Below are 15,883 nucleotides of genomic sequence, written 5' to 3'. Positions count from 1 at the left end.
GTTGCTGGTGACACACGGAATATTTATAAATGGACTATGTCCTGCCATGTCAGAAAACAGAGGACGTCAGGTCATCATGACTGCAGCCACAGCCCATGGTGAGCGGGTGAGCCCTGAGCGAACTCGGGAAGGAAACAAAGAACACCTGCCAGCTCGCAGCCCTCAGATTGCACCACCTCCCCACGGAGAGTCCTGGGGACACTCAGGAGGAGAAACCACAGGATGCTGGCCCCGGAGAGCTGAGGTGCAACTCAAAGGAGTGACCTCAGTGAGCCCAGACTCCAGCATCTTCCCATACACAGAAAGCTGCGAAATTCCTTAACTTGAGATAACTAGTTTTCTTTATTTAACAATAATCTTTTGACGTTCCCAATTACCTGCCCTTTGCTGTAAAACTCCTATACATCCTGCCTCCTCCCCTCACCTCCTTGGAGCCGTTTCTCAGAGTGACCTGAAACCCTGTCTCCCAGGCTGCGGTCTTCATTTTGCCCCAAATAAAACTTAACTGGTGACTCTCACGGTGCGCATATATTTGAAATCAACACAGGAAATCCTTTCTTGGGACCCGTCACCCTGCAGGCAATGGCCATGACTTATGAACACGGGTCTTGGTTGTGTGCAATGCTTGTGTGTTTGCTGAGTACGACGACAACTGGCCTCTACCACATGTTTGCATTTTTGCCTACAGAACAGTGACAAGGTGGTAATGAAAGTAAGAGAAGGGAAACTCCACACACATCGGGATTTCTGCCCTGAAAGCAAACCGTCGTTTCCTACGAGGCCTCGCCTGCTGTTGTGAGACGCTGTTGCAGAGGAAATCTGCCCGACGCTGACAGTCTGCGGGGTGAACCCCAAGGGCCCCCGCAGACGGAGCGGGGAGCCCGGCTCAGCGGAGACAGCCCACAGCCGGGCCCACGGCACGGCCAGCGCCCGGACAGCCGCCTCCACTCGTGCCACACGGGAGACGCAGCCGACGCCCAGGCCTCCTGCACCTCCCGCGTGGGGACAGGCCCGGGGCACCGTGTCGCCACCCCCGCACCCAGCACGGCTGCCGCTGTGCGCAACACACTCGGACACTTCCGCCGCTTCTCCCTCCAAGCCCCCTCAGCGCGGCGGGCGGTGGGCAGACGCGGGGGTGTCAAGCCCCCAGCAACAAGCCTGAAGCCACCCTGAGCAGAAGGCTGTGGCCGGTTTAAAACCCTGTCCAGCCCGACATCACGGCCGGGGCAGCACAACTGGGATCGCTGGCCGTTAAAGGAGGCAGAGCGTGACTTACCTCTGAGAGTTTGATGCACATGTTTTCCTGCCAACCTTCTTCTGGCGGAGATTCTGGAAGGAACACCCAGTCGGCCCCGCAGGCCAAGGCGCTCGCCAGGGCCAGGTACCTGCACAGAGACAGCGATGACCTCGTGAGGCTGTGCGGCACTGCGGGCTCAGGGCTGGCCCCGGCAGACTGGATGCCGCGGGCACCTGGGGAGCCTGGCCTGGGACCTGTGCGCTGGGGAGCAGGGGCCCCCAGGGACCGTGCTAGGGGTCCTCTCCATCCCAATTGCGTCTACACATACGTACCCGCAGTGCCTCCCCATAACCTCCAGGACAAAGGTTCTCTGGTGGCTGGAAAAGAGAGAAAGGAACATCCCCTTAGCACCACCACGAAAAGCAAAAGAGAAAAGGCTGCTTCATAATTACAGCAGGAACCTGAGCTGTCCCCCAAATGACTCGCTCTCTACATGAGCAAATGCCGTCGTGAGTGTGTTTTCAGTTCCTTTGAGCAAAGGGGCTGTGGCCGCGAGCAGCACCTCCTGGTTGTGTTTTACAGCAGGTGTGCTTGTGCCAGACACACTCACGCCATGGGGATACACCCATGCTCTTCCCAGGACAAGGGCTCTGCTGGGCAGAGAGAGCTGCTTCTCCGGCCAGAACCTGGGCTGGACGTCACCCACAGCAACGCGGGACAGAGTCAGGTCCACACCTGGGGACCACAGCCTTTCCACAAACAGGAAACTAACTGCCACGAGTGACCCTGGGAACCAGACGGGGACGTGGCACTGTGACAGTGGCAGGTGCCTCATCTACGAAACAGAGGCCCATGTTCCGTTTCCTCTCTCACGTGGCCTTCGTGAAAGTGCCTGGGAAACCGGAGGGCGCCACGGCAGGCGTTATGGGGAAGGTTCTGCTGTGAGTCTGCGGCACGGGGACAGGTCACTGCCTCCTCTACACGCTGGGAAATGGCAGGTGAGAAACAGGATAAAGGGTGAGGCGGGATGCTCACCCAGCTCTAATGAGGGCCGTGCACAACCCAGGGCTTTACTTTCTGCGATTCCCGCACGAGTGCTTCGGGCAGGACTTTACATGGTGATGACTTTGTCTTTTTTCTAAATTCTCTCCAATGAACACATTTTTCTTTTACAATTGGGAAGTAGTGACTTTTTAAAAGTGAAAATAAAAAGTAATACTAAATTGTTTCTACTATCAAGTGACAAGGCTTGTGGAACCTTCCAGAGCCGGCACTGAGGTCTACGCGGCCCAGGTCTCAGGCCCAGGGCCGCCCGCCCGCCGGGTCCCTGCGGCCACCCCCACCTCTGGGCAGTGGTCATGATGGCGTCCACGACCTCGATGATGCGGTGCAGGGCCGAGTCGGCGCCGATGGTCATGTCGGTGCCGCAGAAGTCGTTGTCGATGGAGCCCACCATGCCCACCACGTTGAGATGCCCGTGCTTCTCGACCTCCTCCGCGTCGATCGTGCCTGTGTGGGGACAGGCCACACGCCCAGGGTGACGCGGGGGGACGGCACACTGCTCCACGCGTTCCCTACCCACTGCCTCCGACCTCCGCGTGGCCTGATCCCGCACACTGACGGAGACAAAAGCCACACAAGGGCGGAGCTTGGGGCGAGAGAGGAGCGACCACCTGACATCCAGACAAGAGCACCAACCCAGGTATAAGGAAGGATCGCATGTTGCAATCTGACTTCTGTCTGGCAATGGCCTTGGCCTATTGTGCAAGTGTTCCATTGACTCCTTACAGGCCTGTGGGGGTAATTATGTTGGTAGGGATCTACTTAGCGTTCTTAGAGAAGACCACCGGGGATGCTGGATCTGCTTAAATGGGACTAGAATGGTCAAGGTCAAGGTGGGGGCAGCTACTCCTCTCCTGTATTACCACCGCACGCGCCTGCCTTACACCAGAACGTGCTGCAGAGATATCGTTAGGCCCTTGCTGCTGGTGTCTGACAGCCGCTCTCCATTCCCCAAGTAGATGTCACAGAACTTGCGGTCATTGCTTTAGTTCAAGTTTACACCTTTCATAAGGTTGCTATTAGTTCACTTTGCTGCCACTGGCCATATTTTATATTAAATTGGAATTTTGTAACAACACGTTTAAAAGACAAAAACCCCAGAATATATAGGATTCTTGAAAATCCTTTCCTACACAGCTTCAGAGGAGATAAAGGACCACCCAGCAGCAGGTCATTACCATCTAAACTCAAGTCTTCCAACAGCTGACAGAGAGACCCCAGGGGAGCTGGTGGGGGCAGACACAAGCTGGGGCCACCCTCACGGCCACGTGGCTTCTCCTCAAGCCCCTGAGCCTCCTCTGTAAAGTGGGGATCAGTACAAAACCTCTCCGACGGTGGTCACAGGCAGTGCACAAAGCCTCCTGTGTCAAAAGTGGGGCCGCGCCTGCCACACAGGTTAGTGGAATAAATGCTGTTCTTTGTATCATTATTGTCATTATTTGAGGCACAGATATGACTCCTGAGTTGGCAACTGTGAGATCTGCATCACCGCCAGAAGCAAATACCTCTGGGACAGCTAAACGGGCAGAATGTATACACTCCAAGGTCTCTGAAGGGAAGGGGAGATGACGGGGTCGGCAGCGGGGGTGGGGTCAGAGCCCCACAAGAGCGACATGCGTGGCAGCAGAGACGCACCCTCCCGGGCCAGCTCCTCCAGCAGCCCGCTCCACTCCTTCCGGAAGATGTTGGCCCCGGTGAGACTCCCATCCCCGCCGATCACACACAGGTTGGTGATGCCCAGCTGGACCAGGTTACGAGCAGCCTTCAGGCGGCCTTCTCGAGAACGGAAGTCCTTGCAGCGGGCGCTGCCAATGATGGTCCCTCCCTGGAAGAGAAACAAAACCGTGTTTATCTCTCTCCTCCCGTCTGGACAGACAGCTGGACAGGTCCGCACGTGTGCGTGCCGGTGTACAAAGTGTAGGCTTCCCTCCTTCTCACCTTTCGAATCGGTCAACTGTGAAAGTTGGGAGTCTTCCGACTTTTAGCGCCATCCTGGAACTCAACGGCTAAAGACGCCGCCTCATTCCCAAGGGGGACGGAGCGGGGGACGGAAACAAGGGAGAAGGGCAGCCGTCAGCCACGCACGCAGAGCAGAAGCCTCTGCAAGAGGACGACAGCGACAGCCGTCCTGGGGGAAGGCTGCCGGCACGGGGAGGGCTGGAGCCCACACTCTCTCTGAGCCTGAGATGGGCTCAGCGCCGGGCAACAGCCACGGCCAGAGAAGCGCCGTATCCAGCGGCCCCAGGTAACAAGGCTCCCCTTCTGTTAGGGCTCACCATAAATGACTACTGGCAAAACAGAAATCTGTGAGTCAAAGGGATTTACTTTTGCACAAAATCTCCCCCACCACACCCCTTTTTAAACGTTGAATCTTAAGAAAACTTTAACTGGATCATCCAAACTTCTGGGAGAAAGAAATCGTGAGTTTTCGTACTTCATTTTTCAACAGCAAAGGACCCCTAGTTGCATCTAGAAAAACGCAGGATGCCTTTACACAAACCCTGCACGCACTGATAAAGTATCAATGTGTGCGGTATACGCCCTCTGAGTGCCCGCCCGCTTCATAAAGCAAGGTGGCTGCCAGCAGCAGTCATCCTAGGTTGATGACGGCAGTCAGTGTGACGCCGTGACGGCAGCAGCTGGCACAGCACAGGGCAGCCTGGGTGGAAGGTGCAGGGTGCAGAGCAAAGATAAGCCAGTCCTCTGGACTTTGATTTGACCAAGAGCGATTAGAGGGTCACGTGATCTCTGTCAATGGGAAGTTATGTCAGCACCCCATAAACACTGAGGAGATAGCATGGACAGGGCCCCAAGAATGGAACCAGGACCAAGTGGGTTGCAAAGAAGTGGACACCAGTCTCTCTCTTTCACACACACACACACACACACACACACACACACACACATGCACGCGCACACACACACACACACACCCCAGCCATCCCTGTATTTCCTATCTTTCTGCACAATCGCCGTAGCAGAGTGGAAATGCTCTCTTCACACGTGGGCTTCCTGTCTGGAATTCAGATGATAATGTCCTGATTTTTTGCAAATACCACTCCACCTACGTATGCACAGTCATCCAACTTTCCTTCAGCCTCTTCCCAGGAGCAGCAGAGCAAAAAAGGCTCACGTGCAGGCGTCCTGAGTCTGTGACGGGCATTTAAACGCACACCCCACGAGCACCCGCACTCCCCGGCGTTACTGAGAGGCAACTGACACACAGTGTTTGTAAGGTCAAGGTACACACTGCGATGATCTGACACACGTATGTATTGTGAGATGAGACCACCGCAGGTTAGTTACCGCATCGATCAAACCTCATCGTTACCTTTCTGGGGTGAGACCTTTTAAGATCTACTCTTAGCAACTTTCAAATATATAATACAGCATGGTTAATATTTTTAAAGGTATATAACATGATAACTCAATCCCTGGTGCCCACTGTGAAATGACAACCACTATCAAGCTAGTTAACACCTCCACCACCTCACCTGGTTACGTGTGTGTGAGTGTGTGGTGAGGACACTCATGATTTACTCTCCTAGCAACATTCAAGTATATAATACAGCATTGTTAACCACAGTCACCATGCAGTATATTAGATCCAGAACGTATTCAGCTCATAACTGGAAGCGTGTCTCCTTTGACCAGCACTTCTGCAAACCATCAGCCCGCCCCACCCCCGCCCCCAGGCAACCACCATCCTGCTCTGTTTCTCTGAGTTTGGCTGTTTTAGATTCTAGATCAGGCAGTGTTTGTCTTTCTGTGTCTGGCTTGTTTCATTTAACATAATGTCCTCAATGCTGTCCTACATCGCTGGACTTCCTCTTTATGGCCAAACAATATTCCATTTATATCTATACGCCATGTTTCTCCATCCCTTCTTCCACTGCACTAGCACCTCCGGAGGGAATGGACCAATGCGGTTTCTTTCCATTAAAAAACTACTCAGCACAAGTCACAGGTGAATACATACGTTTCAAAAGATCAAACTGCAAGTAAAGAGCTTTTCATGAAGTCCATTCTTTCCACATAGTCTCTTTATTCTCAACTGAATTGCAGCCTTCACCGAGCTATGTTGTCCCAGGAATTTATTAGGCATGAAATATTCAGGCAGGTGGTTTCTTTGAAGCTCCACGTGAGCAACTGTTTTGCCTGAAGTGAAATGACCTCATCCTTGCGCACACCAAGGAAGTCAGCCCTGTCTGGGTCAGGGCGGGACAGGGATGCTGTGCTCTCACTACATCCACAGCACCCGGAGGCTGTCGGCTGGAGTCTTTCCCAGGCTTGGCTGCACTGATGCCAAACGACTCCCAAAACCCAACAGGCAGGGAGATTCACCACTTAACACACAGCACCAGCAAGCCAAAGCTGCCTCAATATTAATCTGCTCTGAAAAAAAAAAAAAAAAAATACCAGATCCCCTACAAGTACCACTGGCCAGCACACATAACTTTTTCTTGCAAAGGTAATCCTCAGTGTGCAAAACATAAAGCTTTTTAAAAAGTTAATTAAATGGCAAACTAAGAATATTTTCTTTCCACGCGAGTAGCTAAGAATGATGCCAGGCAGCCCTTTAATCTGTTTTTAGGTATTACTGGAGTGTAAGCACAGAAGGTTTCAAACCAAAGCGTTACTCAGAGAAACAAGCAGGACGGGAGGTCAGCACGTACCACTTGCAGGATGCTGGAGACGCTCTCCCAGTCGGCTTCCACGATGTTGCTGCCACCGTCCACCATACCCTGGTAACCCTGGGGAGGGAAGGAACATCTTCAGACTGGGTGCAACTGTGCTGAGACATGAACTGATCCGTGAGTTACGGAAAATGGAAACACCACTGACAAGGACTCCAAGTTCCCAAGAGCCGATGGTTAGAAGACACACCGTAAAGCCAGTGCTCCTTCCAAGTGGTGCCCTGTGGGAAAGCCTCTCAAATTTCACCTCCAGTAATGGGAATTTCTACCCAGACTCATCCAGAGTAACACGGTGTGGTGTCTGCTGGCTCCTGAGTGATTGAAAAGCGACCTATTTACCCTAACACTGTTGGTGACTCAACACAAACTCGCGGAGAATAGTGGTGTCAATCACACCGCGTATAGGAGAGCATTCTTGTGAGGGCCTCCGTCTGCCGGGTAACCCGCGACTCTCCACGCACATTAAACAGGGTCTGGACACACAGCTGATGTCACCCATCCTCATCTGCCTTCCCTTCTGACAAGAGCCAGTTTACTACACTGAGGGGAGACCCTGAATGAATCCGGACAGCCATGCACATCTGACCAAAGACAATTACCTTCCAATGCTAAATGCATCTTGTTTTCCCCACAGAATGTACAAGCTCGAGGGTGAGCCCACGTGCCGCACCTAAGACCTGGTGCAGTCAAATAAATAATTTTTTTTTTTTAGAAAAGAGACAGAAATGTTCATTTGCATCTCTATCTACGAGACTCAATTTCCAGGGCATTTACTTCTGCAAAAGGAGCAGACATTAGCCATTTAGCGAAGTTTATCATAAGAGATTATTGTTGTGGATTCCTATTCCCTGCCTAGTGAAAGTCAAGAGGAAAGGAAAAGAAAAATAATATAGGTTTTAAAAATGAAAGAGCCCACTGAGTATGGAGCAGAAATTAACCAACAGTGCAGGCATCTTTATGGGTGACCAATTTGTGTATTTATAAGTGTAAAATTTCCATCAGAATGCAACACACACTGTATATAATATGTAACATATTACCTATGAATAGATGTAACACTGTTATATAACCTAGCTCTAGACTATAGACATGTGCATTATTTGTATATTTTATACATAATATACACAGATTATGTATCGTAAACTTTCCTATATTCTATAAATGAACCTGCTCTCAGCTTCTCCCTTCTCCGCTTGACTCCATGTTCTTCCCCCTCCTAGCTGTCACACACGCAACACAAGGCTATACACGTGCAGATATGCGTTTATACATTGATACATTATACATAATATCCACTATACACTATATGCAGTATGGTCATATTACACACATTATGTATAATTATAATACAGTATGCATAATATTATATCAATATGGATATACACATATACCCGTGTGCGCGTGTTACACATGTGACGGGCACTCCCTTGGCCTCAGCACAGGCTGGGACAGGGACTCCCACAGCCCAGCCTTCACGGGGAAGCAGTGGAACGTCCTCCAGACACACCTCGGTCCAGCTCTAAGGGTCACTGTTATCTTTTTGTCCCCATCTCCCTTCTTCCTGGAAACTGTAGTGGGTGCACATCTTTAGCCTGTTCCGTTCCAAGTACTGAGCCTGGTGTGGCTGTCACCATGGAGGGCGAGGGTGACAGGCCTGAGTGTGATGTGATCCTCCTCCCACCCCTGCCCGCCCCCGAAGAGGCAGCGCTTATCAGAGGCGCTACTGAAGTTGCATCCTGGTATATAAGCTACCGAAGACACGCTGGCCCGCAGACCACCCTGCTGCCCCAGGAGCAGACGCAAAACCAGGCCCTCTCCTCTTCTAAGTGACCCCCAGGGAGCTTGTTTCAACAGAGTATTAAAAATAGGTAGACAGATGATAGGCGGCTAGGCAGGCAGGGACAGATAACAGGCAGTAGGTGATAGGTGAGGCGGGTCAGAGATAACTGACAGATGAGAGAGAGGGAGAGAGGGAGAGAGTCTGGCCTCAGGGTTGCCCTTTCAACGACCTCTCCCTCCTCCAGACTCCCAGGCCTCCAGTGAAAACGGCACGTGCCCTGCACGCACGGGGCAACTGAACAAACCACAGTCAGTGGACTTTTGTTTCCGTGATGCTCAGGAGTCAGGGAAGGAGTAGACCAGCAGCCCCTGGGCCTGGAGGCAAGTCTCAGAGCCTCGACCACTGTGCTGACATGGACCCTGCAGGGAGGGATGATGTTCAATCATCCAAACCCAAGCGCTTCTAAGAAGGAGAGGAAACTTGATTGTAATTCAGTCAGAACGGCCGGCACGACCCCAGACCATCCTGGGAGCTGGGCTGACCCCAAGGCCGTGAAATGACAGAGAATGAAAACCCTCTAACCCCCCACACCAAGAGCCACCCGGGAGACTTCTGCACACTCGGTCGTTAGGTCAATAAAGAGACTAGGGAACTGGTCCCCCGTGCTGCTTACAAGGGTGACGCTGACGTAGCTGTAGGGCCAGGGACTGCACGCGGCTGCCCGCTGTGCAGGGGGCAGCCCCAACCTCTGCAAGACTCCCGCAGACCTGCTCCTCGGCCAAACACCATGGACGGTCAGCGGCTTAATACCTGCCCTACTGGAAATGGAAACACTTCCTTTCCCTTGATTATTTATGAGAATTTAAATGCAGAGTTAATAAAAACATTTGCAAATCCCTTTGCTCCTAGAGTAAGAACTTGGAAAACTGTTCTACAAACCATGACACTTAATTTGAGAAGTAAAATGTTCTCCAGAAGGAACCTGATTATGTTGTGTAGCCTAGATACACACAATGAAGAAAGCAACTAAGAAATAAAGACGATGACTTTCCGAGCGCTGCACTCAAAGCAGCTCTGCACTGTGCCCGTGGGCTGGGTCGTAGGAAGTGACTCACCCTGTAATTCCCGAAGTTGTTAGGCGCACCGAACATTTGAAGAATAACTACCAACTACGGTTTTAAGTTGTCTTTTGCTAACGCAAAAAGATGTTACTAAATGAGGAAGACTCGTTTTACACAAATGTACCATGGTTTATAAATTCAGAGGAGATTTTTTGATTCAAGTCTCCTTAGAAGGTTGAATACTTATTTCGATGCAGCCAGAGCCCAAAACACTTTCTCAAATTCTGTTTCAGAATCTGCCTTCCAGGCCAGTTCTATGACTCACGCAAGAAAAGCGAACCACAAAACTTTTGAAGCCACGCTTAGTTTTGGACCAAAAGTAACACTATGTCGTTGGTCCTGGCTCATAAGATGACCTCAGGGGACCCTCGGCTGGTTGTATCAAATCCAGCGCTGATCACATCTACGACCACGCCAGGGGCTCTGAAAGCATCTTAACTTCTTGTCTGAGGTTGTTTTGAGCAAAACAGGCAGTCTCCCAGCTAATCACGTAGAAGAAGGTGTCATGTTGTAGGGGTATTTTTAGGCATTTGTTAAATCTGTTCTAAATAGAGTAAGAGCCAGTCCACCTGTGGGTGGCTCTCTCCTATAAGAAACCTCATGTGTATTGTTTAAAGACCCAGAGGGAAATTACAGTCCTATGCTATGGCAAAGTTGGCTTTTTAAAAATTTATTTATTTTTAATGTATCATTTTTTTTCTGGGAGGGAAATTATAGTTTTATGCTATAACAAAGTTGGCTTTTTAAATTTTTGTTTTTAACTTCTCTCTTTTTCTGGGAGGTATATATCTACATATAATTAGGGTATCACTAGTGTTTGCATCTGTCCAGACTCAGACTGCACTATGTACAGTTCTCTGTATGTTATACCTTAACAAAACTTAAAAAAGATACATCTGCACTGTGCACCAGTTGAAGACAAAGAGGAAAGTGAAAGAAAATTACTGCTATTTTAACGCTGCCTGATGTCAACTTTGCCTTCATTTTTCTGATTACTTTCAAAGAGAGAACTTCTAACAGCCCACCTCTAGTCCTTTCTACTTAGAGCCCACTCAGTCAGTGGATTATTGAATACAGCTCTTGCACTGAAGCCAGGGAAGATCTTCTGCTCCGTTCAGCCTAGGCTTCTTATTTTAGAAAAGTGTCAGATGGGTCCCCATATCTTCTCGACTTGGTGATGCTTTTCCTGAATCCTGGATTCTTCAGTCAACAACTCTGTTTGAATGGCAGGCATTCCAAGGACCAGAGGAAACAACTGCTAAAAAGATACCAGTAACTAGAAAATACTTATGAAGTGTGTTATCACTGACATTCAGAGACTTCTCTGGGGGTTCCGAGTAAATACCTACATTTGTTTCCTACAGAATGTTTTCCAAATTAATTCCTTAATAAAGCTTTTTGCTTATAGGATTTGAGAGCCAGCACATAGAGAGGACGGCTCTAAGCTGCTCAAGGGTTAGCGAGTACATCGTGCAGAACCAGGTGTGGGTGCAGGAGAGGCAGGCGTGATGGCTCTCCGTGTCCATGGTTTTCAAGGTGCAGGAATCGTGAGTTTACTCAAGCCCATAGGAGACTCACTTGCAGAACCTCGGACCATACACTTCCTCCCAAAGCCACACCCGGAGCCTGCCTGGCCTGCGCCAGGTTCCAAACGCACAGATGCTCTGGTCCCGGGGAACCAACTGTCACCCCTGCTCGCTGACTTCACAGCTTCGGGGAAAATGCCTTCAGGTTTGTCCATGGTGAGATTTGGTCAACTCCAAAATTCTGAACAGGTTAGAACACTACGAGTCACGGTACAGCCCGGCACTTTGTGCTTTCGGAAACCCAATAATAAACCGACATGATTTGTTGAGCCCTCTGGGGCTGTTAGATTTCTTTAAGCCAAAGCTCATAATACACAGTTCCTGGTATGTCATAAACCGAAAGTCACAGCAGGACAAAGCCAGTCACATAAGCCAGCCCTCTTATCTCGCAGTGAATTACTTCCCTAATTAGTGATACTGGTGGGCAGGGCAGGGCAGAGGCAGGGAGGGAGATGACCATTTCTGCAACCTGAGCGCTAAAATAACAACCAGAACTAGATGGTCGAAGGCCACAGCCTGATGTTGACGGCATGAGGATCAAGCCGGATCACACGGGAAGGATGCAGCTGGACCTGGCAGGGAGCAGGCACGCAGGTGAAGAGGGCGCTCAGGGCTGAGAAGGTATGTCTTCCTCTGCCTCCCCCAGGCCACCCGCCTTTGGTGAATTAACTTAAGGAGCTCAACCAACCCAGCAAGGGGCACGTCAGCCAGGGCCAGGGGGCACCGCCTCCCTCTCAGCTGCACAGCAAAGCTTCTCCCTTAACCATCCAGCATCACTCTTTTCAGACAGGCGGTTAGTGGTTAAGGAGTTTTGTCTTTAAGGAAGTTAAAATGCAGAAATGGTATGTGTGAAACCTCAAGGAGATGAGACAGTGTGAGTCTTGTCATCTCGCTTGGCCTTCAAGGAACTAATAGGGGAGGGGGGCAGGTGGGGGTGGTGACCGTAGGCAAGAGAAAAGGGGTGACAAAGCCAGACGCATCCCCAAAGTCGACCTTCTAACCTGCTCTCTGTGTGGGAGGGTGGCTTCACCATCCCTCCTGCCCACACATCCCAGGATCACAGGACACCCAACAAAGCCACCTGCATCTCCCTCCCTCCCTCCCTCCCTCCAGCTTGAATCCCCTGCAGGGACAAGCCCGGGCTGCAGACGGAGCCCTTGGCTTCTGGGCAGGATGGCCTGAGCAGCCTGTGCTGGAAAACTGGGGTTTTGTTACTGTTTGGTAACAACGTGACATTTCTCACTTGAAAAATTGTGAAAGCGAGCAGTTCACTGCATCCAAGGAGAAACCTAATGTGCCTTGTGGCGAATAGAGGCGAGGAAAGGAGACAGGGTACCCATCTATTAACTGACAACTAAAGCTGCCTCGTCACTGTAGGACCTCAGCCCAGGATGCTCAGAGCCACGGCCAGGTGCAGCCCGGGTTCCAGGCTGCTCCGAGAGGGACCCAGGGTTCCGGTGAGAAAGCTGCTCGCTGGACCTTCCATGGCAGCCGAGGAGACCAGAACATTAGCTCCTGATCTTGTTCTGATGTCCCTGTTCTTTTACAGCAGGAAGTCGTGACTCACCTCACCCACTTAGATCGTGTTGTTTGTGATAATAAGATTAGCTGCTGAAAGTGATACTCTACCCCTGGGCTTTCCTCAGTGGGTGATGTTGGGTGACCTGATGTTCACAGATGCTGGGCTTGAGCAGGGTCAAGCCGCTCAGAGTTCTTTTAAAGAGCAAAGACTTTTAAGTTAGTCATAAAGAACTATAATAAGAATAATGACCTTTTTTTTAATCTGCAGGAAAACCTGCACCTAATAGGATGTTGAACCCGTATAATAAACAGAACACAACTAGACTATTTCTGCAGCCGAGATCCGAGCAGCAGGTAACTTAAGGACTCTCCCCACCCTGCTTCTGATCCACCCAAACCAGGGACAGTCCACCGTGAGCACCTTCATTTGCAAAAGGCACGTGATGTGCTTGATCTCACTGTTTCCAAGAAGCTGAAGGCACCTGTAAGTTTCTATGGAAAAAAAACAAACATAAATGTACAACTGGCTGGGTATGTGGAAATAATGAGTTAATCTGCACCCCGCCCCATCCCTCCCCAGAACAGCGCCTAAGGGCTGGCATGTATCACACGTAGACGTGGCCCAGATTTACAGCAGGCCCGGTGGCAGCCAGACAACACATCCTGCGCCAGATCTTGAGCAGAAATACCAGTGTTTCCTGATCAATATGCTTCCCATACGCTTTCTGCTCAAGAAAAAGTCAAAAAACCTTCATTTAAGTAACTGATGCTGACCTGCTTAACTGTTTTGATGTTGGTAACCTGGAAAGCTCTAGCTGAACTTAGGAACTAGACTAGGGACGGACAAACGTGGTGGAGAAGTTACTGCGCCTGACGCATCCTGTGCCACGCGGGATGTCAAGCAGCATCCCTGGCCCATGAGATGCCACTGGCACCGCCAGCCCCCTGATAATGGGACGATCAAAAAACATCTCCAAGGCACTGATGTCTAGGGGTGAGGCATGCCCCCATCGCTGGTTTGATGGGGGTGTGAGCTTCCGTCCCAGCCCTGCCAGTGCTAAGAAGTGACACAGAGAAAGTGAACCGCCCACAACCAGTCCGGTTCTTCAATGAAGTAACTCAACCGACTTCCTTCCCTTCCAGACCTGCAAGGCCATCTTGAAGATCAAGTGAGTCACCGTAGGGCCAGATCTGCACCCCCTCAGGGAGGAGACAAGAAGGGCAGTATGCCAGGTGATCAAAGGTTTCCTGGGGAACATGCTGGAAACCGGAAGCCTAAGGACATTTGTCCTCTCTTCGTTTGCGAGACTGCAAACATTTTGTTATTGGAAACAGAAAGGCCTGATCTGAGGGTGCTCCGCCTCGGAAGATGTTTAAACCATGTTCACTCATCAGGAACTGCCGTCAGGCCGGGCTGGGGTGCTTTCTCTCAAGTTCTAAGGCAGAGCAACCCCTCCCCAAAGTAAAATAAAACAAAAAAATAGAGGAAACTGTATGTCATGCACACCCTTCATCATCAGCAGGAAAAAATCAGCTTCAAGGTCAAAGGAAGGGGAGAAGCAAGGTTGGCGAGCTCACTGCAGCGGCTAACATGCTTGCTCTACGTTAGTCATGGGGCCGTGGCGGCCAGGTGAGGCCCAGGGCAGATGGGCTCGAGGGCAATTTGACACTAAACACATCCGAATAGAGAATGACAAAACCACAGTTCTGGAGAGGCTTTGATGAGACCCACCATCTCAACATCACCAAAATCAGGTAAATACAAACCCCAAGCCCACAGAACCACAGTTTTAAAAAGCAAACCTAAGCCCAGGAAAAAGCATTTTCATGCAAGCGATAAACACATGGTCATTCAGACCAACAAGCAAAGTCTAGGAGCAGCTACTTCATGAGCGGAAAAGAAGACTCAATAAACAGACTTCAGAGCCCTAGCCAGCTCTCAGTGAGGTAGGGCTGCGTGCACAGAACTGGGGGGTTGGTGCCACCTCTGTGCACAGTGTGGGCCTGGGATGGAGCAAGGACATCACTTTAGTGGGTGAGACACGCCGAGACCCATTCTGAGGACAATCCCTTCTAACTCGGCGGATGCCGTATCCTGGGATCACAGCAGTGACACAAACCGTAGGACAGCTTCAAATATTAACCTAGAGCTTGCTGTGTTAGGATGGTTGAAAAATGGACAGTGACCTAAATATTTCTGGGGGCACGGGAACGCAAGGATCGAGTAGCTGAGGGCTCAGGTAAATGACGAGACGTCAGGTCGATGGAATTTTACACAGACATTTATGCGATAGTTGCGGAATGTATGTAACACTCAGAAAATCGTCATAACATAGTAGCAGGTAAAAAATATAGTATACAAAATCCGTTTGCTATGATGCTAATAATGTACATATTTCCTTCCAGAATTTCACCTGTATTGCACTGGGAGGAATCAGAATAAAACACCAACAGTGATTTCGGAAGACTGAAGCAATTCAAAAAATAAATTCTCATTTCCATTTTTTAAGCTTTATTCTGTTTTCTAAATTTAAAAACTAAATATAAATTATTATTCTAATAGTTTTTGAAATAAATCAGGTATATGGGTGCTTTCCTTCCAAACACAACTTACTTCTAAAGCTGGCAGGACCTCAAAAGCAGGAGATAATGGACCATCTGTTTGCTTTCAGATGCTTCGTTTTGAAGTTAAGGCATAAACAGACATTAGGGAGGTGGCCTGGGTTTTACAGTAATGATGGAAAGCCCAAAGTGGCCACTTTTCCCCCATTGACCTTAATGTTTATTCACATTCAGCCCCCATTCTTAGTGACTATGTCATTTCCATAAGGAATCAGACCTACAAATAAACACAGCCAGCCTGAGGACATTCATCCTAC

General features: G+C 50.1%; 1 protein-coding gene and 1 long non-coding RNA gene across 4 annotated transcripts in view; one reads left to right on the top strand and one right to left on the bottom strand.

The window, feature by feature from the left end:
- Positions 1-15,883, bottom strand: part of PFKP (phosphofructokinase, platelet) — a 52,743-nt gene that overhangs the window by 23,435 nt on the left and 13,425 nt on the right. For 2 of the 3 annotated variants that reach the window (XM_057730331.1, XM_057730329.1), the window contains exons 3-7: positions 6,976-7,053; positions 3,935-4,124; positions 2,581-2,746; positions 1,570-1,614; positions 1,277-1,385 (exon numbers count right to left, since the gene is read on the bottom strand). In XM_057730331.1, the coding sequence (XP_057586314.1) occupies positions 1,277-1,385; positions 1,570-1,614; positions 2,581-2,746; positions 3,935-4,124; positions 6,976-7,053 (588 nt within the window). Of the gene's footprint in view, positions 1-1,276; positions 1,386-1,569; positions 1,615-2,580; positions 2,747-3,934; positions 4,125-4,237; positions 4,789-6,975; positions 7,054-15,883 lie in introns of those variants that run through there. The other variant, XM_057730330.1, reaches the window with a different exon arrangement.
- On the top strand, positions 11,947-15,526 carry LOC130850885 (uncharacterized). The gene is made up of 3 exons (XR_009053039.1): positions 11,947-12,104; positions 13,273-13,358; positions 15,411-15,526. It is a non-coding gene; the product is annotated as an uncharacterized LOC130850885 (long non-coding RNA).

This window comes from Hippopotamus amphibius, chromosome 4 (genome assembly GCF_030028045.1).
Source record: "Hippopotamus amphibius kiboko isolate mHipAmp2 chromosome 4, mHipAmp2.hap2, whole genome shotgun sequence".
NCBI classification, from domain to species: Eukaryota; Metazoa; Chordata; class Mammalia; order Artiodactyla; family Hippopotamidae; genus Hippopotamus; species Hippopotamus amphibius.
The sequence above is the reverse complement of the archived record's forward strand: the minus strand, read 5'-3'. Positions and strand labels throughout refer to the sequence as shown.